The 24,561-nt window shown below is 38.9% G+C and overlaps 7 protein-coding genes across 9 annotated transcripts; 4 read left to right on the top strand and 3 right to left on the bottom strand.

The window, feature by feature from the left end:
- The first annotated feature begins 1,497 nt into the window (after window positions 1-1,497).
- On the top strand, window positions 1,498-2,654 carry LOC137721026 (uncharacterized). The gene has a single exon (XM_068460150.2). It carries the CDS (start codon window positions 1,872-1,874, stop codon window positions 2,295-2,297), a length of 426 nt encoding a protein of 141 aa, XP_068316251.1. The 5' UTR covers window positions 1,498-1,871; the 3' UTR covers window positions 2,298-2,654.
- Window positions 2,655-2,843: 189 nt separating this feature from the next.
- On the bottom strand, window positions 2,844-5,179 carry LOC137719430 (putative ribonuclease P/MRP protein subunit POP5). 2 transcript variants are annotated; one of them, XM_088690438.1, is made up of 4 exons: window positions 4,687-5,179; window positions 3,829-4,037; window positions 3,616-3,753; window positions 2,844-3,364 (listed from the first exon to the last, which is right to left on the bottom strand). In XM_088690438.1, exons 2-4 carry the CDS (start codon window positions 4,004-4,006, stop codon window positions 3,216-3,218), a joined length of 465 nt encoding a protein of 154 aa, XP_088546564.1. In that variant the 5' UTR covers window positions 4,007-4,037; window positions 4,687-5,179; the 3' UTR covers window positions 2,844-3,215. The 2 variants fall into 2 exon arrangements, with proteins under 2 accessions (XP_088546564.1, XP_068314569.2); XM_068458468.2 differs by having other exon boundaries at window positions 3,829-4,016; window positions 4,687-5,176.
- A 1,088-nt stretch (window positions 5,180-6,267) lies between these two features.
- Window positions 6,268-8,768, top strand: LOC137720011 (uncharacterized). The gene is made up of 2 exons (XM_068459000.2): window positions 6,268-6,414; window positions 6,853-8,768. Exon 2 carries the CDS (start codon window positions 6,858-6,860, stop codon window positions 7,293-7,295), a length of 438 nt encoding a protein of 145 aa, XP_068315101.1. The 5' UTR covers window positions 6,268-6,414; window positions 6,853-6,857; the 3' UTR covers window positions 7,296-8,768.
- A 244-nt stretch (window positions 8,769-9,012) lies between these two features.
- On the top strand, window positions 9,013-10,404 carry LOC137720010 (pathogenesis-related thaumatin-like protein 3.5). Its single transcript, XM_068458999.2, has 3 exons — window positions 9,013-9,651; window positions 9,744-10,005; window positions 10,108-10,404. The coding sequence occupies exons 1-3, from the start codon at window positions 9,159-9,161 to the stop codon at window positions 10,253-10,255; spliced, it is 903 nt and encodes a 300-aa protein (XP_068315100.2). The 5' UTR covers window positions 9,013-9,158; the 3' UTR covers window positions 10,256-10,404.
- Window positions 10,401-13,436, bottom strand: LOC137720009 (DNA-binding protein BIN4). 2 transcript variants are annotated; one of them, XM_088690427.1, is made up of 11 exons: window positions 13,263-13,436; window positions 12,855-12,961; window positions 12,339-12,621; window positions 12,181-12,257; window positions 12,046-12,099; window positions 11,740-11,857; window positions 11,557-11,603; window positions 11,414-11,440; window positions 11,248-11,323; window positions 11,009-11,148; window positions 10,401-10,925 (listed from the first exon to the last, which is right to left on the bottom strand). In XM_088690427.1, exons 2-11 carry the CDS (start codon window positions 12,900-12,902, stop codon window positions 10,821-10,823), a joined length of 975 nt encoding a protein of 324 aa, XP_088546553.1. In that variant the 5' UTR covers window positions 12,903-12,961; window positions 13,263-13,436; the 3' UTR covers window positions 10,401-10,820. The 2 variants fall into 2 exon arrangements, with proteins under 2 accessions (XP_088546553.1, XP_068315099.2); XM_068458998.2 differs by having other exon boundaries at window positions 12,855-12,978; window positions 13,263-13,403.
- A 3,500-nt stretch (window positions 13,437-16,936) lies between these two features.
- On the top strand, window positions 16,937-20,127 carry LOC137720382 (chloroplastic import inner membrane translocase subunit HP30-2). The gene is made up of 6 exons (XM_068459448.2): window positions 16,937-17,476; window positions 18,211-18,326; window positions 18,976-19,102; window positions 19,454-19,602; window positions 19,750-19,812; window positions 19,897-20,127. The coding sequence occupies exons 1-6, from the start codon at window positions 17,186-17,188 to the stop codon at window positions 19,925-19,927; spliced, it is 777 nt and encodes a 258-aa protein (XP_068315549.2). The 5' UTR covers window positions 16,937-17,185; the 3' UTR covers window positions 19,928-20,127.
- Window positions 20,128-21,708: 1,581 nt separating this feature from the next.
- On the bottom strand, window positions 21,709-22,608 carry LOC137720908 (protein RESPONSE TO LOW SULFUR 3). Its single transcript, XM_068460029.2, has one exon. It carries the CDS (start codon window positions 22,536-22,538, stop codon window positions 22,194-22,196), a length of 345 nt encoding a protein of 114 aa, XP_068316130.2. The 5' UTR covers window positions 22,539-22,608; the 3' UTR covers window positions 21,709-22,193.
- Between the last annotated feature and the right edge of the window lie 1,953 nt (window positions 22,609-24,561).

Genomic DNA, 24,561 nt, shown 5'->3' with positions numbered 1-24,561 from the left:
TCTCGACCTTGGTTCATGATTGCTGATCACTTCTCTTCAACCATGAGTTGTTCTTTGGTCAAAAGAAGCCAGGATCATGTTCTCTCGGCTCAACACAGCAACAGGTTTCTCTCGGCCTGATAAGTAGGTGGTCGAGGTACTCCTGACTGGCTGGAAAGACTTAATTTCCTTAACCATTCGGCTTATGGGCCGAAGCTCAAGGAAACTGGGGGGCAATGTTTGGACCTAAATTTACGCTATCGGCCCATACAATCAAGGCCGTTAGATGAGTAAAGTTCTAGACCGTTGGATGATAAAGTGGTTGAGATAATTTTCAATTATTATTAAGGAATAATATTGTGGTTTTAATCATAATATTATCTCTTAATATATATTGGATTATCTAAGCCTAATATTGGCTATATCCAGCGGATCGTTTAAAGATAAATGATATCTAAAAAATAGGTTGTTGCTTACCTTGAGAAGTCTTTGACCTAGACTCTAGCTGATGAGTTTGAATTAAAATCAAATTCTACACAAGTGAAGCCGCACCACACATCTGCTTCTATAAATACAAGGATGCGAACACCATAGAGAAGACCTCCAATTCAACACCCGAGTTGCCCTGCGCAAAACCTCTCAAACATCTTGAGATTTTTTATTTTCTTTTTCCGCCGACACATCTTCAGTTTGGATAAACAGCACTGTGAAGGCAACCGGCGAACATCTTCAGTTTGGATAAACAGCACTGTTGCCGTAGAATCAGCCGTTCCCGAAGCACCTTCAGTTTGGATAAACAGCACTGCGTCGAGGCCGACTGGTTATCTATCCAAGTCTCGGTCGAGAAGGATTTTCAAATCCTTATTGACAGAGGTCATCTCATTAGCCTTTTCGGCGAAGTGAGGTGTTACCAGGTTACTACATTCGGCACCCAGAGAGCCGAATTTAATATTGAACTTCGTAGAACTAGCAGCCTTGTCTTCAGGCTCGAGAATCCAAAGGCCGAGATTTGTTCCTTCCTCGGCCGCAGTCGCAAGATAAAGAAGTCAGCAACGCGCTCAACGCAACATCAACAAATTTTACTCCTCGGCCTAGCTCGGCCGACGAGTTGGCACGCCCAGCATTCAACCGAAGGACGTAGTTAGCTTATTAGTTACTCGGCCTGCGCGCCACGTAGGTTTTGTAATTTTTAGGGTCAACACAATCGTAATAATCAGTTATCGAACTTAAAATCTCTAAGACCATAATTCATTTGAGTTTTTGGAAAAGGAAAAAGGAAAAAAAAATGTATATTTGGTAAAAAGAAATGGCATACGCGCCAAAATCCTCTATCATTACACGTAAAAAGAAGCGGGGACAATGGCTATCCCAAAAATCCGGCCGATATTAGCGTTCAGTGTCCAAATCCATCATAAGCAAAACCGAAACCGTAGATGCACAAATCGAACTCAAAATTAGGAGGCACATTACGCGTCCGATCTTTGTTCCCTTCATTAAACACCGAGAAATTAGGGATCAAACTGGAAGTTAAGCTAACCATCTCCCTAATTATACCAGAAATGGAGGGGATATATTGAGTAAGTAGTCAAAAGGGAAGAACATTCCCATGGTAAACTCAGATTCGGGAACTTCATAATTAAACCGCAAAACCTAACCTGACCTGATTTGGAGAATCAAATCTCTCAAATTTGGGGAAGGTTCAGGGAGCAAGAAGAAGATCGACAAGGATTTTTGGGGAGCTGAGGTGAGATGATTTTCTGGGAAGAAAGGTTTGGCAAAGATCATTTTCTTTGCGAAATATAAAGGCGAGCTTGACTTCGTTTTTCTTTCGGAATTCATCTGCTTTACGAAAGAAAAGGAAAAAGCTCGCCTTTGCGGGGTAGATTGATCTAATGGATGCCCATTTCGCGAAATCGGTACCAGTCCCCCTCATCCTCCTAAGCCTCTTCCCAATCTTTGTCTTCTGTTCCTTTTCCACAGTTCAATCCGACCACGAATCATCAACGATCATTAATCTCCGATTGCCCTCAGATGCCACGTCTGCGGATCGATGCAGCGCACTACTGGAGTCACCCTTGTCCCGCCCCATGTGTCCGGTAAACTGCTTTAGACCTGACCCGGTGTGTGGGGTGGACGGGGTGACCTACTGGTGTGGGTGCCAAGAGGCACAGTGTGCCGGTGTCAAAGTGGCAAAATTAGGGTTTTGTGAAGTTGGCAGTGGGGGTTCTGCAGGCCCTCTCTCCGCTCAGGCGCTGCTTTTGGTTCACATTGTTTGGCTGATCGTCCTCGGCTTCTCGGTTCTTTTCGGGCTTTTCTGAGTCGACAAAGACGACCTAGTTGATGATGACGATTTGGCTGATTTCTTGGAGGTCAAGAAAAGCTTTAATCTTTTTAATCTTCTTGCAATGCAGAGACCGTATATTTCAATTGTGATCAGAAACACACAGACAGACAAAGGACATGAGGACATGCGTGTTGTGCAAGAAATTCTTGATCTTTTTGTATTTTAATTAATTTTTTCTTGATTAGGTTATCTTTGATATGGTAACGGCCTCTCTTACTGGAGATTCATTGATTTGTAGAGGAGGATACAAATACAAGTTTGTGCTTACATTTTGATCATTTGTATTTGTACATGCAAGAAAATCGAATTAACAGCTTTTTTTTTTTTTAAATTAGCCAAGTTAGCTTGGATTTTCATATAAACATTCGTCCCTCCTTCGTTGAAATGAAAATATGCTCATACTTTATGTGAAAAATGCAGATGAGAATTTACGTCTGCATGCATTAAGAAAAATATTATAAGCGATTTAGAAGCGGATTTAGCATTTACTAAGTTATACAATTATTTGACAAGTAACACCATTCGATATGCTTCATCCATTTAAAGTATAATTATAGTAAAAATTCATTCAATCATTTCTCTCTTCAACCTGATCCCTCAAAGAGTGAATGGATGTTGTATCTGCCGAAAGCTTATCATCCTCTATTACTTCACCAGCATAGACAAAATTTACACAAGGCGAAGAAGCCTAGGAGGAGTTAAAAAATGCCACTATGGTAGCTATGTGATATCTGTAATCTGGTGCTCATTTGGTTATATGAATTAAACTCGATGTTAATTTCTACTGTATTAATTTTGGATCGGAAGAGCTGATTGATCGGAGTGGCATTTGAACACGGAATGTCACCATAGATGGAGTAGGACTTTAGTGCTCCATAGATGGAGTAGAACTTTAGTGCTCCAGGCCTTTGATCTTGTCAAGATAGTACTTCATTTTTTGAGTATCTTGAGCCGACAGATTAGATCCAACAAGCAGCTTGTGCTGTTCAAATTTTGATTCATCACACTTCAATGCGGTTTCTTTACAAGCTTTGATACTTCCTGATACAAAGAAAATGAAAGAAATCATTGGTATTTAACTTTATTTAACAGATGGGAAAGAAGACAACTATGTTGTGTCTTTGTGATGACAGTAACTTCAGATTAGCTTAAAAAAACGAACACTACGAGATTAAATGTGACCTCTTAACCGAGCACAGTAACTGAATTCAAGAGTCAAATGAATAAGGTATTGTGCACTTTCGAAAAATATCAGCCAACCACAAGACTTGATCTGTTGTAATTCAACTCACCGCTTAGGTCCAACAAATTAAATAGAACCGGGCAATCTGCAATACTCCTGACCATGGTAATTGCAGCCCACACTTTCTGATATTCATCCCTTGAAGCTCTAATGATACACATTCTCGTAATGTCATTCACATGCTTGACTGCACAAAATTACAGAGAGAAATTGAGAGAGGCCATTTTACGGAAAATTAACTGCAAGAGCGCATACTACTTACCTTGGAATGATCCAAGTGACGAAGCCAGACCGCACTCCCCAAAATTTACCAGAATGCTGTCTCGGATAGCTTTTGTGACATTGTACGAGGTAATGATAACAGGATCTTTTCTCACCAGTTCTCTATTAGGATCCAAGATAACCTCCACTACCATATACCTGTTCTTAAATCCCACCATGATCCTTTACCTGCTTACAACAAAACCGCATCTGATATATGAAATCTAATAAGAATTTTAGACAAAAATATCATACGAAAAGCTCAGTAGCTAACTTAAAACTGTATTTTCCAATGTCAAATTCAACAAACAAGTAACTTCACAGCGAAAATATGTTCAAGCAATTAACTTTATGATCGAATATGAAAGATAGAGATCGAAAACACATGGTAGAAACCTAAAAAAATTTAGAATTATCAAAACAGAAACTACTGGTTTTTTTTCTTTCCAGAATCCTGAAATTGCATAATTTCACAGAATAGTTGCTTCTTTGTGACCAAAAGGTCATGGTTCGAGCCGTTAAAACAGTCTTTTTTTTGCAAAACAAGAACAAGGCTACGTACATTCCCCAACCACTCACAAAGCAGAGAACTTTATTATCTCAGGATCGCTCTTTATTTTAAGAATTTAAATCATGATAATACATACACAGAAATCATATTAGTATACACATGAAACAACTATACCATGATTAACATCAATTGAAGTATCATACTTTTATCAATGTGATTAAAAATAAACATTGAGGGGAAAAAAACACAGTCAATGTCAAAGCCAATAATTTCCAAACCAATACTTCAGAAAGGTGACGAATTTAAACAAAATTTAAATAATTTTACGCAGAATAGATATAGGCAGACCTAAAATTCGAGTCTGAAACTGATATCCGAGCGCAGGGAGGAGCAAGGGTGGCGATTCCGAGACCGTAACCGTAGCAAACAGTGGAGATAGGGTGAGGAGCCAAGAGCAACGGAGCTAGCCGGGTTGAAAAATGGTTTTCGGGTCAAGATCCACAACCTAAACTCAAAAGAGAGATCCACTGCACGAGCAACCCGACTGTTCGTTACATGTGCTCTACAGGCCACACTGCATCTTTCTTTCCAACGGGCTCATTTTTCTTTTGATTTGGAACACAGGCGTTGCGTTCGGTTCGAATGTTATGGTTTTCAGTATGCCTCCAGATAAGGCCCCACTAGTCCGGCTAGTTAGTGAGCGGTTCTTTCTGACGAGAAGCGGGCCGGGCAGACGGGCGGGCATCTCCCGCAACGCAAGCTGCATTGTTCGCCACCACCGGAGAAGCAAAAGATTCGAGGGCCCGAGGTCCGGAATTGTGAATTTGGGCCCGTGGGAGTTAGGAACAGCCCAGCGAGGAAGACGGGGAGAAATAGACGTGGCGAATGGTGGTTCGTGTAAAAAGTCATGGAGGGAGAGCGTTTGAGTCGTTACGAAGAAGGGAAAGACCGTTGGAGGCGGGACCGGGAACTCATGACACCCCGACCTCGAGCTTCACATTTTTTTTTAAATATATATATTTTTTGGATTATATTTTAAAATATCAAATACTTAGGTCTGATCAGGATCTCGTATTTTTTATTTTATGTCATATCTTTACTAATTAATAAAATATTTATTATCAATTAAAATTTTATGAAATTATCAATTTAACCTTCTAATTAAAAACAAAATATAAATAAGAAATATGAGACAGAAATGTAATTTTACACAACCAAAATTTGCTTTTTTGTTTTCAAAGCCTCACATACATATAATCATAACATATTTCTAACTATAAATAAAAAATAAAAAATGCTTCCCACTTCCACATTCTCTATCGCACTCTTCCTCTCTCCTTCTATTTCAAAAATAAAAATAAAATATTTTCTCACACACTTTGTGTGTGCCCATAGAAGTACCAATAATAATAAGAGGAGACGGATAGTGTCACTACTTTTTTATATAATTTTGACACATTTTTATGTGAAATTCATTTTATAACGTATTTCGATTATCGACGATAAAAAGAGACATGTATTGCAATATCGTTGATTTATAATATCATGCAACAATAGAAGGCGGATCTAGTATTTGTTTAAAGAAAATAGATAATATGCTTGGATTATCCACTTTTGTAGGTGAACCCTTTGAAAAGTCAAGTCCACTTGAGAAATTGGGTCGCATTTTAAACAGGAAAAAAAGGGGCACGAAGTGAATTTCAACCGCAATTTACCCGAAATTTCACTCGTATTTCATTTGGGAATTTGGCGCTTTATCAGTTTGGGTTGGTTGGGTTGGAGTTTTTGGATTTTTGTCCTCTCCTCTCTCTCTACAGTAACTACAACGTCAACTACTCCACCCCACTCTCTCTCTCTCTCTCTCTCTCTCCCTCCCCTCTCCCTTTCTCTCTCTACTTTTTCTATAAATACCAACCCCCGCACACGCGATTTCTTTGTTAGCTTGCTAGGCATTTTGGATAACGAGAGAGAAAGTCCGAGTCTTTGAGAGAGAGAGAGAGAGAGAGAGAGAGAGAGAGGTGAGGAGTAGGAGGTGGTGCTGCTGGGTTGCTGGGTTAGCGTTGAAGAACAGCGCAAGTGAGTCATTTTCTTCTTTGTTTTCTATTTTTTCTGGAATTTATTAGTTTTGTTTGAGATAATTGCTTGTGTATAATTATGTTTTATGATTGATTAATCGGGTAAAGCAAAAAGTAAATACATTTTTCTGTAAATTTTAGGGGCAGTAAATTAAATTGTTTAACTTTATATCCCACATTGATACATGCATCAGATCTGATGAAGAAAGTGAATTGTTGGCTTCATATGGAACATGATTAGTGTTTCTGTCATCTTGTACATAATACCATGTTTTTTTTTTCCTTAATTAACATAGTACCATGTTTTTTTCCTTAATTAAAACAAATGTTTTGAGTAGCTTGATTCTTAAACATTAAGAAATGCAAACAAGGTTTACGTGGGACCATGTTTGCTGTTGGAATCTGTTGAATTGACGTTCCGAAACTCATCAATTCGCAGTTGCAATGGAGGTGGATGGCAATTCTGTGGTGGCAGGACCAACGAATGTTGTTTATCTGTCGACAATTTTGGGCCGTGATGGGTCAAATCCTGTGCACAAATGTGACTGGAAATGTCAGAACGAGCACGTCTGCGCGAATATGTACCTCTGCAAGCTAACTGGAGCCACTCACATCTGTGACAAAAACTGTGATCAGAGGATTGTGTATGATAACCATAGCTCCCTTTGCCGGGCAAGCCGAAAGATTTTCCCCCTTACACAAGTAGAGGAACAGGCTGTGAGAGGGGTCCGGAGGAAGCTTGAGTCGGAGAACTCTTCTGCAGACAGTTGCTCTTCTAAGCGCAGACGGGATGCCCAGCTCCATCCTTCTCCCTTCGAGCGATCCTTCACTACTGCCAGTCTGATCTGCAGCAAAGTTGGAGATGGCATGGATATGAGCTAGACTTATAAGATAAATGAAAGACCCTTATTGCTTATCTTAATCTTGTTCCTTTTAAACTTTTCCCTATATTCATTTCGTGGAACGGATATGGACGATGAACTTGATGAGTACTTTAAGTGGCGGACCTAATGTGTCCTACCCGTCTGTAGGGACAATCTATATTTGTAGTCCTGTTTACTGCAATTTAACTCCTCCATAAGCTCTTGACTTTAAAAGAATGTTATTTAGGGGTGATCAGGGTATGTTTAACTGCTTAAGAATCTTGGATTCAATTCTTATTCTTGTTAGCCTTACTGGTCAGGAACTTTGGCTCTATTTGCCGCAGGGTGCTTTCAGGTCGTTTGTACGATTTTTGTCATGATTTAGCTTTGACTTCTTTTATCTTACTCCAATTAACCTTATCGCCAATTTCTTATTTGTTGTCATTTATGATGTTTATGTCGTCAAAAGGCAATTATTTGTATTAATTTGGATCTGTAATATTGTTGGTTCTTGTTCGCTACGATTGCAGGCAGTATGGATTGTTGTTGGGTTACTTTTCCCTAGTTTAGTACAGGTTATGAAGGAATAATCCGGATTTCACTTGTTTTATATGTTTGCATCATCTACATTGTTTTTTGCTCTGGGTATTTGATCGAATGTATCTGAAATTGGCCAATTTTGCAGGATTTGAAGCGTCTGCTATCGAGGAGATATTAGATATACTTGTTAATAATGAATAATGTTGTTTTTATTTAGAAATTTTCTGATATGGCTTCTTATGAATTTTGTTTTGTTTTCTCTGTAGGTAATTGTATAATTTCTTGGAGGACAAAGCTACACCTGGTGATGCTGGAGAGTTGACCTGGCCGTTCTAAATGCTTGTCTTTGGAATGACGTTGTAACTTACACGGGCAAAGCTACTTCGTGCAGAAATATGATAAAACTTCCAGAATATGGTAGTTTATCAATCCCTTTGATTTGCCTTACTGGCGAAGTACTACACAGCACTGTCCACTCAGCCATCAAAGCACCTGGTAGCCACATTCAACTACTTTTGAGTCACATTACATCCATCTTATCTTGTGCTGGTGGTTCTACATAAATTGTGTTAGAGTTGTCCGGTCCATGCCCATTTGGGTCGTCAATGTTTCCATGTAAGGCAAATCCCTCTGCACCAGCATGTCTGAAAGTTACTGTGCTAATAAGGTAGAAAGTGTATTGAAAGTTGTAACTAGGGAGAACTGTTGCCTCCAGCCTTTTGTTAGCCTTTCGCTGAACCATTTCTAGGCTACTTGTTATCTTTTAGGTTACTGTTAACTTCGAAGTCCTTTTATTCTAGACAAACAGAGGAAAGTCCTCTCGATGCTTGTAAATTTTCTAGTGATGTCAAGATGTTTTTATTAATTTGGCATCGTCAGTTTGTAAAACCATTGCGAGCTTGTAATCGACACAATTTATGAGCAAGGAATTACATGTTCATGTTCATTTTCATGGTCAGTGTTTCCGGCTTCTTGTTCTTTACTTTGGCTCGAGCTTATAGATCAGACACTGCCTGTGTACATGTAGAGAGATCGAATTCAATCCAAGTGTTGAAACAGATGTTGCTTGTTCTCGAAGACACCTTTGAAAGAATATCGTTTATTTTCCTCGGATGAAGATTATATGATTAGGAGTTTGATTAATCCAAGTTTCTTTTTGGTAGAAAGAAAAGGAATCGCTTCTTGAAGAGGCCATCCAAGATAAAAGAAATCCTAAACCCGAAAAGGTCATCTTGCGTCTGAGATTGCACGTCTCCTTCCCTCACAGATTCTTCCAATACTTCCATAAATCCCGTTCCACCGGAAAAGCCAAACACTAGACCAAAACCTATAAGCCTAGACAATGCCATTTACAGCGAGACCTCAAACTTTTCTTCGCTTCTTTTACATCCTCGTTCCTTTTTTCATCTCTTTATCGTACTCTACCACATTCACTATAACAAACAACTGCCCGGAAACCATCTGGCCCGGTACATTAGCGGCTTCTGGCACCCCTCAGCTCCCAACAACGGGGTTTCGGTTGGACCCCGGCCAGAGTGTGAAACTTCCTTCTACTCCAGGATGGTCAGGGCGTATATGGGCTAGGACAGGTTGCACATTCGATGAGCTGGGAGCTGGCACGTGTCAAACCGGCGACTGCGGAGGCAGGCTGGAATGTGGTGGCAGTGGTGCCACTCCACCAGCCTCGCTATTTGAGATAACTCTTGGCAACGGAAATGGTTTAGATTTCTACGATGTCAGCATTGTAGACGGCTACAATCTGCCCCTCATTGCCGCCCCACGCGGCATGTTTGGTGCATGTAATGCCACCGGCTGCGTTTCAGATATCAACGCAGGTAAATTAAGGTCTTGATCAAGTTTTAGTTTCATAGTTTTTTGGGCACCAAATGGTTAAAATTTTTAAGGCGGAAATGTAACATGCATGCAGGTTGCCCGAAAGAGCTTCAGGTGGTGGGAGGAGGAAGCGAAGGGAGCGTGATTGGATGCAAGAGCGCCTGCGAGGCATTTGGTTTGGACCAGTACTGCTGCAGCGGACAGTTTGCTAACCCGACGACATGCCAGCCTTCCAATTATTCCACCATTTTCAAAAGAGCTTGTCCAAGAGCTTACAGTTATGCTTTTGATGATGGCACAAGCACTTTTACATGCAAGGCTTTTGATTACGCCATTTTCTTCTGCCCCAACGGCGGGTACATTTTTTCTCCCCATCATCATCTTTCGCTTAAATTCAACAACTGCTTATTTTCTTTTCAGCTCTCGGCTTTCACACGAAAAAAACATCCGTGATGCAGGACTAGAAATTCAGATGATGCGTTAGCTCCTCCAAGATATGAAGTGCTTGGAAGTAGGAAGGTTGTGCAGATGGTTTATTCTTCTTCGAACAGGCTCTTACCAGTTCCGCTGCTAATCCTTCTTCTCATTGTCTACATATTATCTTGATCGTTTGAAAGCAACTGTGGAGCCGGGAGTGTTGAAGTAACATTGTAGACGAGAACCTCCCTTGTCTATGATCGAGTACATGGGATCGGTGGGCTTCAACAAACAGAGACTTTGACAACTTACTTTGAGCGTATTAGATCATTCATTCAGGAACACCAAATTGCATTGAAATGTAGTATATCAGTCGTTGCAATACAATATTTGTATCTAATAATGAACAATGGATCCTACATGTAAAAATTTCAAAGGAATATAGGCCACCAATCGGCCTTGTTATACAGCAATGGTCACTAAATACTCCATGAACCAACTTAAAACAATGACAGTAATACGATACATTGGCGTATTATCAATCCCTTCGAAATGGCATATCATCGGCCTAAATCAGACACAGTGGGCCGCCACTTCATAAAACTCAAACCTCGTTATTCTTGTGACTACGTCTGTTGAGCTGCTACATAATCTGATCCGCTAGGTATTCTACATCACCAATCCACTCCTGTCAACTATGAGAACTAATATTCCGATTTTGCGGCAGAATAAATGATAAACAAAATTGTGTCCCTCATTTCTTGCCCTTGGCCTTCTTGGAAACTTGAGGTTTCTTTCTTGGTTTCTTTGCTGGTTGTGGCTTCCCTCCGGCAGGTTTAGCTCTCTTCCTTACTACAGTCTGTCGACAGAAAACTTCATATCATCAAAAAATTCACTGCATTTACCCAAACGAATTAGAAAAATTATGGTTCTTAAACATACCGATGCTTTCTTAGCCTTCGCCATGGTTGCCCCCTTAGTTTGTTCTTCAGCATCCTCGTTTTGATCAGCTTGTTGAGGAGTGGCTTTAGGAAGTTTGTCACCCTCATCTTCTGAATCAAACGAGAATCCATCTAGGGTTCCTACTCATTCAAAATAATGAGATGTTGAGGAAATTACTGTTTCAGAACTTTCAAAGAGAAAATGGAAATAAAGAAACAGCCACCACAACGAAAACCAACCTTCAACCATTGTTTCAGCTTCATCAACATTTGATTGTGGTTTCAGCTGAATGAAGTCATTCATGATAGCTTCAATCTGCTCAAGGAATATACAATTCAGAGTTAAACGATTCCTTTTTCATTGAGTTATCCAGTTTATGCTAACCTAACTAAACGGTTAACTAACCTTTGCCTCCGACTGACCAAAGCTAACCTGAACAAAAAAAAAAAAAAATGTGTCATATCACATCACTGTTATAGTGCATCTGATTTCGTTAATCGGAAAGATAATTGATTTCTGCAAGGGACTACGTAGAGACAATAACTTACAACACAAAATGTCCTGGAAGGAACTATTGTTGTTTTGTATATGGTTCCTGTAACGTTAAACCGTTAAACCAAAGATAAACTAATCAGATGTGGGCAGCTAATGAAGAAACATGCGGGCACAATAAGTAACACTGACAAGACTGAACAACCACCAATTTGTTTATCTATATAAACAAGACACACCTTTCAAATCAAGGTACATTTCAGGATCTGCAGATTTGGAATCTGAAATAATTACCCGTCCTACAGCACCCATATCACCACTCAAATCTATGGATTCTCCTTCACACTCAACAAGTGCCTACAAAAAAAAAAAAAAAAAAGAAAAAAAAAGCATTTCTTTTACAAGGGAAAGTAATTGGGGAGGTAAAACACCAAGCTATAGAACAATATCTCGTCAACATTAGTTTCTACTTTCAATAAGAGCGCTATCTTGCTGACTATAGGTACAACCTATAACCAAGTGAGAAGAACAATGTCCTAATGTACCTTTGAGCGTTGGACTTTTTCAGAGAGCACCAAGGGCAACCTTGAGGTGGAGACCTGCAAATTACATATAACCGAAGCAACTCACTGGCTATAAAAAGATTCTATAGGAAATCATTGTTGCCTATATACTCTTACATGAGGCTCAATGTGCTTGCCAGATGCGTCTTCCTCTGCAACTTCTGCATCTGCAACTTCCACATCATCACTGTTTCCTGAACCAAAATTTCCCTCTTAAAAGTCTATAAACCTCATGATCAGGGCGCTAAAACTTTCAACCAAACCCTCCGCATTACCTTCTCTTTCCTTGGATATCTCAAGTTTCTTCTTTTTCAGGGGTTTCTGATCTTCTACTTTTTTCCTTTGTTTTGGAGAGTTTCGTTTTAACTTCTTATCGGATGGAGACTCTGCAGCACTTTCCCCAAGAACTTTACCCGAATTCTCATCTTCATCAGAAAGTTTAGAAGATTTGTGTGGAGACAATTCTGCGGAATCAGTTTTATCCTCCCCCGAAGGAACGCCATTCAGTGCAGCCTCGGAATCTGAGGATAATTCCACCGATGAAAGAGTTTCCGGTACCTGAAAACAAAGAAACCTTGCACTTAACACCCCAAAAAATAAAAATAAAAAAAAATAAAAAAAAAAAAATTACGAAAAATACAGAAGTAGAGAGAGATAAAAATCCAATCAAATCCCTAATCCGGTAAATCTGCTAAGCAACTTTAACCAGTAACATGAACAAGATCTACCCATCAGGGCATGAAAGCTTCAACTTTTAACCCTAAAGAGGATGAATGAAAATGAGTCTTCACCTGGAAAGACCGCAGCCAATCTGGCGACTCCTCCCTCGACGTGCTCATTCCGGCTCCTCGAAAGCACTAAACTTTGATTCCTCCTCCTCCTCCTCCTCCTCCTCCTCCTCTTCCTCCTTTCCACCTTCTTGCATGAAATTTGTTAAAGCATTTCATCAAACGATTACCATACAGGAAAAAAGACAATGTAATACAAAATTAACATATAAGATGAGCTGATTCGGTAGATATTGCAGGGAGAGAATCCGTATGCATAAATGTGAAGCTAAAGAATCAGCAGCAGCCATGCTCACAAGGTGTTTGTGAAAATGCCAACACCACAAACCAGAAACTGGGCATAAAACTGATATCGAACTACATTTGTGGAGCAAATAATACAAGTATCTGGAAGTGAAAGAAAGAAGGTACCACGATGAGACGCCGGCGGCGCAAGAGTGGATCAGACGGCTGCTGCCACCGGAGCGTGATTCGATTTGCGCCAAAAGTATGTAATTCAACCACCGCCGCCCCGCGAAAGAGAGGGTGAAAAAAAAAAACGCGGGACTTGCAAAAGTAAATCAATGTTGGTCGTTGCGTTGAAATTGGGCTGTACGTTATAAGGCCTAGGTTTAATTTTGTGTGTTTTTGGGCCTTGAGCCTTTTTTTTTTTCCTTTCAGATATGCCTCTTCTGACCTTCAAATTTGCTTTTGTTAATTTTCATCACGTATAATGCATATTATTATTACCTTTCGAGGATCCAACTGACTTATTTAGAATCTTTTCATCTGAAATTGGATATAATTTTCATTGAGGTCATCGATAGTCGCTTTAAAAGAAAAATGCACATTATCAAATTGGGATGTGTAATCCACACACTCCATTTTAATTGTCACACATCATTTGATAATTTCTGTCCGTTGATCTTCTTCAATTCATCCGATCTGACAACTGAAAATTAAAAAGATGTGTGAGAAGTAAAATATGATGTGTGGATATCATATCCCTATATAATATCGTCGTCTCAGTGAGACAACATCACATAAGCCTTCTCCGAATGTAAAGAACCATCAGATGCAAAATTGAAAGATGGATGGCAAAGCTTATGTGTGGGTGTATAGATACATAAGCTCTGAAAGCATATTCAAAACAGAAGCAACTTCTTCATTAGTTCTATATTTACAGTTCTATATGTGTGGGTGTATTGCTATATGTTATATATACTTTGTGATAATGGTAGTGATATATTAAATTTGATCGGCCTTGTCCAAGGGCAAGAAACAACCATAAACAGAAGAAACAATATAAACAAAAACCTGAAGCCTAAGAATAAAACCCCATCACAAGAAAATTATGGACTAGAACTATGCTGTAGATTTGACATATAAGATATAAAATCCGACTAACATTATGATAACAAACACTACAGATGCCGCCGCACGCGTAGTATTCCAGCAACTCTCGTAACTAGCTTCAGCCGCGAGGAGTAGAGCCTTTAAGTTTCTGTAAGTAATGGGCTTGTGGCGAGACTGAGCAGAACGGATCACTGCATTCTTATAGTGACTGCCGACATTTTCCATGATCACATGAACGATTTCGGTCTCAGGAACAGGAGAACCAGCTAACGCTAGTTCGTGGGCAATGGCATTCACGCGAGAAAGAAATTCAGCAATCGACCCGTCCACATTAGTAGTACGATGAAGATCTCTGCGGAGCTGCGATACATGTGTCTGACTGGCCGAGGCAAACCGTTCTTCCAAAATTAGCCAAGTTTTGCGAGCTGTACGGTCCTGCTGAGCGATGCAGCCAAGCACATAAGCGCTTAAGGAGCTATCGATCAAGGAAAGAGCAAGCTGGTCCTTTTGGACCCAATCTTCAAAACCGGGGTTGACAGTGTCGTCGGTTTTGATTCTATCATCGTCGTCGGAGAGAAACTGAGGTGGACATGGAGAAGAACCATCGACAAAAGACATGAGTTTGTGACTCTTAAGCACGGGAACAATTTGGGCCAGCCAAACAGGGTAATTGTTGCAGTCGAGTTTAACGTTGATAACGTGAGAGACGTTCGGAAGATCACAAACAGTGGTAGAAGAGGAGATAACCATTGGAAAATTAAGTACAAAACAGAAGAGCAAAGTTTGAATATCAGCTGAATGAAACTTGTACAAATATAAGTCCTTGTATTAATGTTTAGAAAATATTGCAATATATAGGGTTATACTAATCCCTATTTAGGTCGGAATCTTAAACTAATTATTAAAAATTACATTCCTATATTACATGCTAGATTTAGATATGAAGAAGATTCTGAATTAATTAAGGAAAGTCTAATAGGGAGTCGTGTATCTCGTATAAATACTGCTAATGTGTTTTGGAGAGGAACAAATTCTCTGACGACAAATTTGTTAAAACGGAAAGAATTCATTCATACTAGCATTTGCCTATACACTTTGTGTGTATGAACACATTTTTTTTAGAAAAATGAGAAGGAGAGAGGGAGAGAGAACGTGGGGAGGGAGTAGATTTTTGTTTTTTGGTTTTTTAAATTTTAAATATTGAAGATATTTTAACATCACCTATATGTAAAATTTCAATAAAAAAAAAAAAATTTGAACCCGTGAAATTACATTGTAAAAAACCAAAATAAATGTAAAATTTGAAGTAATTTTTATTTTAACAAATAATATTGAGTTAATTACAAAAAACTACCTCAAGTATGGGTCAAATGACATTTTCATACCTCATCTTTTAAAATTGACAATGTCATACCTCATCTTACGAATTTGTGTCAATGTTATACCTTCCGTTAACTTAACCGTTTATTTCTCAGTTAAATGCTGACGTGGCTTGATCCGGGACCCATTTTTATTAAAAAATTAATAAAAAAAATTAATAAAAACAAAAAAAATCATTTAATATTATTTAAATATTAAAATAATAAAAACCCTTTTTTTTTTTTCTTCTCTCTTCTTCCCTCTTCTTCTTCTTCCCTCTTCTTCCCTCTTCTTCTTCTTCTTCTGCAGGGGGACGAACTGGGTTGTTTTTTTTTTTTTTTTTTTTTTTTTTTTTTTTTTCTCTCTTCTTCTTCTTCCCTCTTCTTCCCTCTTGCTCTTCTTCTTCTTCTTCTTCTCCTGCAGGGGACGAACTGGGTGGTTTTTTTTTTTTTTTTTTTTTCTTCTCTCTTCTTCTTCTTCCCTCTTCTTCCCTCTTCTTCTTCTTCTTCTTCTTCTTCTTCTGCAGGGGGACGAACTGGGTTGTTTGTTTGTTTTTTTTTTTTTTTTTTTTTTCTCTCTCTTCTTCTTCTTCCCTCTTCTTCTTCTGCAGAGGGACGAACTGGGTGGTTTTTTTTTTTTTTTTTTTTTTTTTTTTTTCTTTTCCTTCCCTCTTCTTCTTCTTCCTTCTTCTTCCCTCTTCTTCTTCTTCTTCTTCTTCTTCTTCTTCTGCAGGGGGACGAACTGGGTTGTTTGTTTGTTTTTTTTTTTTTTTTTTTTTTCTTCTTCTCTCTTCTTCTTCTTCCCTCTTCTTCCCTCTTCTTCTTCTTCTTCTTCTGCAAGGGACGAACTGGGTTTCCCATTGCTTTTTTTTTTTTTTTTTTTTTTTGTGTTGCCTTCTTCTTCCTCCTCCTTTCGTTGCAGGGGGTTGAGTTTGTGGTGGGGAGAGGGGGGATGAACTGGGTTTGGTTTGGTTTGGGTTTTTTTTTTTTTTTTTTTTTTTTCTCTTCTTCTTCTTTCTCCTTCTTCTTTTATGGGTTGCTGGGTTGCAGGAAGATGATGGGGAAGAGAGAGGGGGGAGATGCACGAAAGGAGAGGGAAGATGATGGATAATTTTTTTTATTTTTTTATTATTATTTTAATATTTAAATAATATTAAATGATTTTTTTTTGTTTTTAATAATTTTTTAATAAAAATGGATCCGGATCAAGCCACGTCAGCATTTAACTGAGAAATAAACGGCCAAACTAACGGAAGGTATAACATTGACACAAATTCGTAAGATGAGGTATGACATTGTCAATTTTAAAAGATGAGGTATGAAAGTGTCATTTGACCCATACTTGAGGTAGTTTTTTGTAATTAACCCAATAATATTATCCAAAAATCTAATAACCTACCGCAACTAAGGAGAGTTTACACAGGTGTTTTGAGCGGTGGAAGTTATCAATTGGGGGGTTTACTTTGGCCAGGTCTGTAAGCCACAGCGCTTAGGGCAGGGTTTTAGGGAAAGATAAAAGAGTGAGCAAAACAAAGAAACCTCGTTATCCATCCATAGAGAGAGAGTGTATGCTCCAATACCATTTACAGAACCAGAACAAGAAGAAAAAGCAGAAATCGATTGTGGGGAGTCAAATCTTGCATGGAACAAGGTAAACAGGGAGTTATGGTAGCGAAAATGGTGCCTCCTCAGAACCCAATAGAGCAATTGCAGGCTCGCTTCAAGGAGCTGGAGGCTGGCTTCAGGGGCTGGCTGGCCAAGCAGTCTCTGCCCGTCGAGGCCGCCGTCGTCACCCTCACCAGCGGCGCTCAGGGCGCCGCCATCGGTGCCTTCATGGGTACTCTCACCAACGACGTGTCTTCCTCTCTTCCCACTCCTCCTCCTCAGGCCGGCCTCAACCCCCAAGCCATGGCCTCTTTCAAGCAAGCTCAGGTCTCTCTCTCTCTCTCTCTAATTTCACTCTATTTTCGCTTAAACTACGAATTGCTCTTTGTTTGGATTGGATTTCTATTGGGAACTGCGCGGAGAATTTGGAGAAAGATTGAAACTTTTGCGCACCCCGTTTGGCATTTTGATTTGATGATTAATCCCAATATTTTGTTTCTTGTTTGTAGTAATTTTCAGTAATTAGACACAGAGAAAGTTAATTTCTTGGGGAAAAGTTATTGCTTTGTTCTGTGAGTTTGCTTACTGTGATTGCTGTCGGTGCCGGAAAATTCTATATCTTTTTCTTCCTTTCGGATACTACCTATCTAAAATTTGATTCATTTCACTTTAATTGCGTTAGTACTTTAATTATTCGGCTTTTCACATATAACCCTTTAAAATATTACACTTCAAACCCAACCTTGCTTACGTTGCAGTGGGAGAACACCGAAGGAGTTTCACAACTAAGAATTAACTGAAGTATTTGTTCTATGAAACTTATAGTTGTCAGGGTGTTTTTCTAATTTACTGTTAATTGGTAGTTCTGTTAAACATTTGTAGACGTTGAAACTTGTTCTTGTAGGCGTGTATGTTAGTATGAACTCCAAACATTCTTCAAGGTTCTCGATGATAACAGATAAATTTTGAAACATGGCTACTGTTTGAATTAGTTTGAACATTCGCTCTTACTTGGTGGAGCAGTTCCGCTGATATACACAAATTGTTTGCTTTGATTATAGGCCCTTGCTGGTGGTCCGTTGGTCCAAGCTCGCAACTTTGCTGTTATGACTGGTGTCAATGCCGGCATATCCTGTGTCATGAAAAGAGTGAGAGGCAAGGAGGATGTCCAGTCTAGGTAAGCGTATTCATTTGTCCACACTGTTTGGTGTTTATAAATTTGCAGTCACACTCAATTGAGATTATGATTGCTTTAATGAAGAATTATAGGCAGTGGTTAACAACATTGAAGTCGTTGTGGATACCTGGTCTCATATGGCCATATTTATTCTGTTTTGTGACTTAGCCAAAATTATATGAATTGTGAAATAATATTAGGGTAACCTTTCTTTTAAAATTTATCTTAATTCCTGTCTACGTGGATGCTGCCCTGCTGTTTTTTAGGCTCTATTTAGGTCATGTGGAGTAAGGAACAGACTTTAATGGATTGGTTCCTTTGGTTCATTTGGTAAAATTGAAACTTACTGTGAGGGTGAGATGCGAATTCTGGGTTCTTTGCCCCTGTATAAGCCAAGGGTGTGCCACCACTGCCTAGATTTTCAGCAAGTCCCAAGGAGATCTCCTGTCGATTTATTTCTTCCACCCCACCACTCCTTTTTCTTATGAAAAAGTGTTTCTTTATCTAGAAATAGATCATCTATCAAATTGTTCTTCATTTATATAACTACTTCAATGTGCCACTATTATAGATTTCATGTATTTCTGATCCAAGTGGCTTTCGTTTCTTTGTTTTGTGAAAACCGTATTTTTGTTTCTATGTACTGCAGCATGGTGGCTGCTTTTGGTTCAGGAGCCCTGTTTTCACTTGTGAGCGGCATGGCTGGCCCCAATCAAGCAGCAAATGCAGTTACTTCTGGACTGTTCTTTGCACTTGTTCAAGGTGGACTTTTCAAGGTGAGACTCCCACAAGATATGATTTATCAGTTTGGTAATAGCTGGAAAGTGAAGTGTTTTCATTTTCTAGTCCTTAGCTACGTGATTGCATTGCGGTTTTGGGAGACATTAGTAAAACAAACATGTCATTTGAAACGCAATGAAGCAGCTGAAAATCTGGAACTCACTTTTTTTTTTAATTTTTCGAAAATACCAAATATAAATGAAGGTCTATGCGGTTGCATGCTATTCCAATTTCATAGTTCTAATACTCTGCGACCTGTACGAGTTAGTACTGCTTGCATGCATGTTTGTTTGTATCGGGGTCTCGTTCTTATATGCACTGAACACACTTTTCACATGGTTATGCAGTTGGGGCAAAAATTTTCTCAACCACCAACTGAAGATATCTACTACGCTAAAACAAGAAGCATGTTGAACAACCTTGGCCTCCAGAGTTACGAGAAGAATTTCAAGAAAGGCCTATTATCCGACAACACTTTGCCTCTGCTCAACGATAGGCAAGTAGCAGGACCTTCAAATTCTTTATCATTCCTTACTATCATAAAAGTTACTTTGTATGTCCGTATTTATAAACCACTTCAATGTCCGTATTTATAAACCACTTCAATTAACGCCGTTTCGTTTGTCCTGCCATTTCATTTCAGTGCTCTTAGAGACGTGAAAATCCCTCCCGGACCCAGGCTTCTCATTCTTGATCACATTCAGAGGTACGATTCATGCTCCGTAAATACTTATATCGCACCCGCAAACTTGTGATTTGGTTTGGATTATGACTAAATTTTTTGTTTCAGGGACCCGGAGATAAAAGAGAGGCGAGGATAGAGTAGTTGAAGTGCGTATTTGTCGATTTAGTCTGCATCGCCATCCTAAAGGAGAGCCCTTCTATCTCCAGATCTAAACCTTGGACTGAGAAGTGAGATATGTTTTGAGTTGAGATAATGTGATTTTGTTGTCGACTGTCCTTAAATATTCAACTGCTACAATTTGCTTAGATTAAATTAAATGATTGCATAATTTTTCTATTTACAGACCATATACAAACACCAAGATATAATGGTTAAAACATCGAGAGTATTCGAGAGTATCCCATACTCCGGCGTATCTTAAAAAATCCCGAGTTCCAAAAGGCAAGTTGATCAATCCAAAATTTTACAATGCGTCTTCCACCGGTTTAGTGGATGATTGGATTTGCGTATTTTGAATTAAACATTTCAATGGAGTCGTTCATAAAATTGTACTCTTTGATCTCGTTGGATGCATGAAGTGAGCGTATCTTATTGGTTACAGGAACATGTGTAGTAAAGTACAACATTACACATGGGCGCTGGAGATGACAGATGTGGTTTCACATGGACACCATTGTCTTCCTTGTGATCTTTTCTTGCGGGGGTAATTGATTGCACTGTACGTGTAGATTCGCATTGCCGCTGTCCCGTCCTTTTCTGAATCGGATAGAGGTGGAAACTGAACGCACATGAAGTAAGAAGCGGAATGCGGAGAAATGCGTAGCAATTATGTTACACAAACACGTATGACTTATGAACAGAGTCTGAATTGCAAGATGTCATACGATCACGTATGACAGACGAACATAGTGTTCATGTATTGTATCAAAACGTTATTCGTCCAACGGTTCATATGACATGAGAGAAACTTACTTGCAATCGGAACGTTATTGTCATTGTAATGGTATTTTAACCCAACCATTGTTTGCTATAACCGTATTCTATTCCAATAGAGTATTGTTTTATATTGTACTTATTTCATATGACAATATTTAATTAAATTGAGATATCGTTACAATAACGTCTCAATTACATAAAAATTGAAATATGAAGAGTAATTTATATGAAACAGGTTCACCGCTACATAACTTCTCGATTCAATAATACATGTCATGTGAAGAAAAATTTGCACGTAACAATATATTATTGAACCGTAACATTATTTGATGGTGAATCTATCTTATGCAAGTAAATAAGAAAAAGAGAGGATTAGGCAAGAGCACGTAAATTGGAATGGTGTGTGGACCCATATGGTATCATCGATGGCTTTCCTCCAGCTTCGTTTCCACCGTTCAGTTTTAGCACTTTCGGTCATGGTGGACCCTTTTCACTTACCATTTTGCTCTCCTTTGCTCTAATTAATTCAATTACTGATCATAATCAGTTAATTACCCTACAAAAGTAATTATTCTCTTCTGTTTACAATCTTCAAAGTGACATATTCTTTTAATGTGTTCCAAAAACAGACTGGTATGTCATATTATTATTAAAGTGGAGGAAACGTTTTTTTTTATTTCCTTAAAATTCCATCTACTTGTATAATAATGTATGATGTATGTACCCATATTTTGAACACACTGAAAAATCTCAGCCACAAACTATGATGGCCTCCTCAGTGAAAAATTCACTAAATTCAGTGTAAGTTAATGAAGATATCTAAGATATCCCATTTCAGCTTAAACAAAATAGACATCAATTTTTCATTCAACATGCATTAAACCTGACGAGTTATCCAATCCAATATGATATAATCGACACCAAATGAGCATTTTAAGACTATCAACCGGACGGAGAAATTGCTAACACCAAGAACAAGAATTGCAAAACAATATTGATCTCTTCTTCCCTATATATTTGTTTTCCTTGAAGGGGAAGAAAATGAATCAAATGAATCAAATCGTCAAACAACGTAATAATACACAACACGTACACGCCCAAATTACAACGAAAAACTCATCTATTTTTTCATGATAAGACTTAGCTACAGGAGTACATTATTGGTTTGAGATATTAACACCTCGACGGGTTAGATTTCTTTATACTACTCTAATTACAGAAAATGATCATCTCCAGATCTCTTCCTCCTAATTTACCAAATTCGAAAATTTAAATAATTGAAATTTGATCCAACAACTACAAATAGAGCCTCCTTTAAAAGTTATAATAACTTTATAATAACTTTAGCCGTTGATCAAATTTCAACGGCCGGATACCCAAACATGGTGGTTGAGGAAAGGATCCGCCTCTAATTACAACCAACAACACGACCAAGAACAGTTACAGAAGAGGAAGCGGTTAGTAACTCAAGTTTTAACCAGGCTGTCAGTGGAAGCGAGTCCCGGTGGCAGGGCAACGGCAGAGGCCTGGAGGAGGCGCTGGGCCTGCGAGAGCTTGTCCACGAGGGCCAGAATCCGGGCATGATCCATACGCGCCTGATCGACTGCCTCGGCTTCGAGCTCACCAAGCTGCGAGCAGAGGCGCTCCTCCGCCTCCTCGGCGACTCGGAGCCTTTCGCGGGCCCTCTGGAGCTCCGCCTTCATCCGCTCCTCCCTCTCCTGGCTCTTCCTCAACTCCCTCTCCAATTCCTCGTTCCTCTGCCTCAGCAGCTTCTCTTGTTCCGCCGCCGGCAGTTGCTTCGTTACCGCCATTTTTGTTAGACTAGAAGAAGCTCACAGCTCTCAGATAACGGAAAATACAAAGTGTTTTGTGAGTTGCGGTGCGCAGAGTACGTTTATATAGGCCAACAAAAGGTGTCCAGGTTCAATGTAAATGCTTTGGTTTCGAATTTGTGACTCTGCTTACGCATTTGCATCTGTCATCCTAACTCTTTGTAGTGTCAAAATTCTATTTTATTTGAGGAACGTTCGTTTGCCATTACTAACTTTTATTAGATCGAACTGGACTTAAAAGTTAGTGTAATTCCATGTCTATTACGTGCATGGACAAACTTTAATGGAATGATACTTGGAGGGACCCACTTGGACTAAAGACGTCGTTAAACGGTAATCTGACGGCAGTATAACGTTAACTAGCTGTTATTAGTTGTCGTCATGCTAACACCTAGTAGCCGTTAGCATTCAAATGGGCCGAGCTGGAAGGTTGGCAAAATGTCAAGCTTGACATTTTGACGCTGGGGGGGCGGGGGTGCTAGAGGGTTGGCTGGCTTGCTAGAAATGGCTAGCTTGCTGGCCTGATTTGAGGGTTTGGGCCTGGTGGGGTCCACAAGCCCTTTGGCCTAGTCCTCTGTTAGAGATGGTTTTCGTGTCCTTCTTAACTACTTTTAACGTTATAGCCCTTTGACTGTGTAGGTTGGAGATGACCTTAGAGGTGAGTCGTCGAGCACGTTCAAGTCTTGGCCCAAAAATCGATGACCACCATATGAACTCATAATGTATTTTAATGTTTTTAACTGTCAAATCTTGATTATTAATTTTTACTTAAAATTTTTATGATTAAAAACTTTGAATTATAAGATACCCGAAGCACAATATAATTCGTATGTGGTTATCTCCGATTAACTAATGATCTCCTCACTTAGATATTTAGTAACGTTTTTTGTTACCAAATTATATGTAAATACAAACAAATAACGAAGAAGATTGATTTGGTTAACGTCAATATAGCTGACCAAATTTTTCATTGTTATCTCACATTATTAATATTGACGTTTGTAAGTGTTTTTAAAATAATTGGAAATGTTTTAGATGAGAGTGTTATTGGAACAAATTTTTAATAAAAATGCAAGTAAATCATTAAAAAACACTTTTAGAACACAAAAACATTTTCATTAAAAACGCTTTCAATTATTTTAATAACACTTTTAAATAAATAGTATTAGTTTTATCCCTCTATGTGAAAAATGGATTTTAATTTTTTTTAAAGGAGCACCGTGCCTTTTCGTGGTCGCATAAAACACTTGATTGCCAAACTATTGGGCGGGCCGTCCTTATCTTCATAAAGTTGGGTTACGTAATGAGCATGCGGTGACACGATGAAAATTCCGAGTGAATGAATAAATGTTAATAATTTTTCTATAAATACTAGATATGTAGTGTTTCAATTTTTTGTGTAAAGAAATAGAGTTATTTAATTTGTTCTATCTATTTGTCGAGTATTGTTGATCTAACTTATCGAGTATTGTCAAACATTTTTTTTTTTTTTTTTTTTTTGAAGGAAATGATATCAGTTGTATTTCAATAATAAAGCATTACAATGAATCAAAGGAAAATTAGGGAAAGGAACAATCCTCAACCAGTATCCACGATAATACTAGGAGGAGATCCTAACCACTCACGAAATTGATCCACAGATAAACCAATACGAGCTAGCCTATGAGCAACCCCCTTAGCTTGCCGCCATTGCCGGCGAGTGTGGGTAAAAGAAACTTCAATGACTATAGAAACAATGGCCTTGATGTCATCTATCACTTGTCCGATGGAAGACAAATTGACAAAAGAATCACATACAACCTCCACAATTTAAAACGAGTCACTCTCACATAATAAGTTTGTAAATCCCCTTTCAAATGCCCAAATCAAGTCAACCTGGACCGCCACAACCTCCGCTTGGAGGGGTGAGAAAATATCAGAAAACTTCCCACATTTAGCAGCCAAAAAACCTCCTGATTCATTACGAACAATCAAACATTTAGTAGGCATGAAATGACATGTA

This window comes from Pyrus communis, chromosome 1, assembly GCF_041283825.1.
Source record: "Pyrus communis isolate YQ-2024b chromosome 1, ASM4128382v1, whole genome shotgun sequence".
Classification (NCBI taxonomy): Eukaryota; Viridiplantae; Streptophyta; class Magnoliopsida; order Rosales; family Rosaceae; genus Pyrus; species Pyrus communis.
The sequence above is the reverse complement of the archived record's forward strand: the minus strand, read 5'-3'. Positions and strand labels throughout refer to the sequence as shown.

What these genes read in the sequence shown, in the direction of transcription:
- LOC137721026 (XM_068460150.2), top strand. Translation starts at nt 1,872, where the DNA reads ATGGATGCCCATTTCGCGAAATCGGTACCAGTCCCCCTCATCCTCCTA.
- LOC137719430 (XM_088690438.1), bottom strand. Translation starts at nt 4,006, where the DNA reads ATGGTGGGATTTAAGAACAGGTATATGGTAGTGGAGGTTATCTTGGAT. An exon ending in GTCACTTGGATCATTCCAAG is followed by an intron (nt 3,754 to 3,828) that starts GTAAGTAGTATG and finishes AATTTTGTGCAG; the next exon opens with TCAAGCATGTGAATGACATT. An exon ending in TAATTTGTTGGACCTAAGCG is followed by an intron (nt 3,365 to 3,615) that starts GTGAGTTGAATT and finishes TCTTTGTATCAG; the next exon opens with GAAGTATCAAAGCTTGTAAA.
- LOC137720011 (XM_068459000.2), top strand. Translation starts at nt 6,858, where the DNA reads ATGGAGGTGGATGGCAATTCTGTGGTGGCAGGACCAACGAATGTTGTT.
- LOC137720010 (XM_068458999.2), top strand. Translation starts at nt 9,159, where the DNA reads ATGCCATTTACAGCGAGACCTCAAACTTTTCTTCGCTTCTTTTACATC. An exon ending in CGTTTCAGATATCAACGCAG is followed by an intron (nt 9,652 to 9,743) that starts GTAAATTAAGGT and finishes ACATGCATGCAG; the next exon opens with GTTGCCCGAAAGAGCTTCAG. An exon ending in TTCTTCTGCCCCAACGGCGG is followed by an intron (nt 10,006 to 10,107) that starts GTACATTTTTTC and finishes TCCGTGATGCAG; the next exon opens with GACTAGAAATTCAGATGATG.
- LOC137720009 (XM_088690427.1), bottom strand. Translation starts at nt 12,902, where the DNA reads ATGAGCACGTCGAGGGAGGAGTCGCCAGATTGGCTGCGGTCTTTCCAG. An exon ending in ATTGGCTGCGGTCTTTCCAG is followed by an intron (nt 12,622 to 12,854) that starts GTGAAGACTCAT and finishes CTTTGTTTTCAG; the next exon opens with GTACCGGAAACTCTTTCATC. An exon ending in GATATCCAAGGAAAGAGAAG is followed by an intron (nt 12,258 to 12,338) that starts GTAATGCGGAGG and finishes ATTTTGGTTCAG; the next exon opens with GAAACAGTGATGATGTGGAA.
- LOC137720382 (XM_068459448.2), top strand. Translation starts at nt 17,186, where the DNA reads ATGGAACAAGGTAAACAGGGAGTTATGGTAGCGAAAATGGTGCCTCCT. An exon ending in TTGCCTCTGCTCAACGATAG is followed by an intron (nt 19,603 to 19,749) that starts GCAAGTAGCAGG and finishes ATTTCATTTCAG; the next exon opens with TGCTCTTAGAGACGTGAAAA. An exon ending in ATTCTTGATCACATTCAGAG is followed by an intron (nt 19,813 to 19,896) that starts GTACGATTCATG and finishes TTTTTGTTTCAG; the next exon opens with GGACCCGGAGATAAAAGAGA.
- LOC137720908 (XM_068460029.2), bottom strand. Translation starts at nt 22,538, where the DNA reads ATGGCGGTAACGAAGCAACTGCCGGCGGCGGAACAAGAGAAGCTGCTG.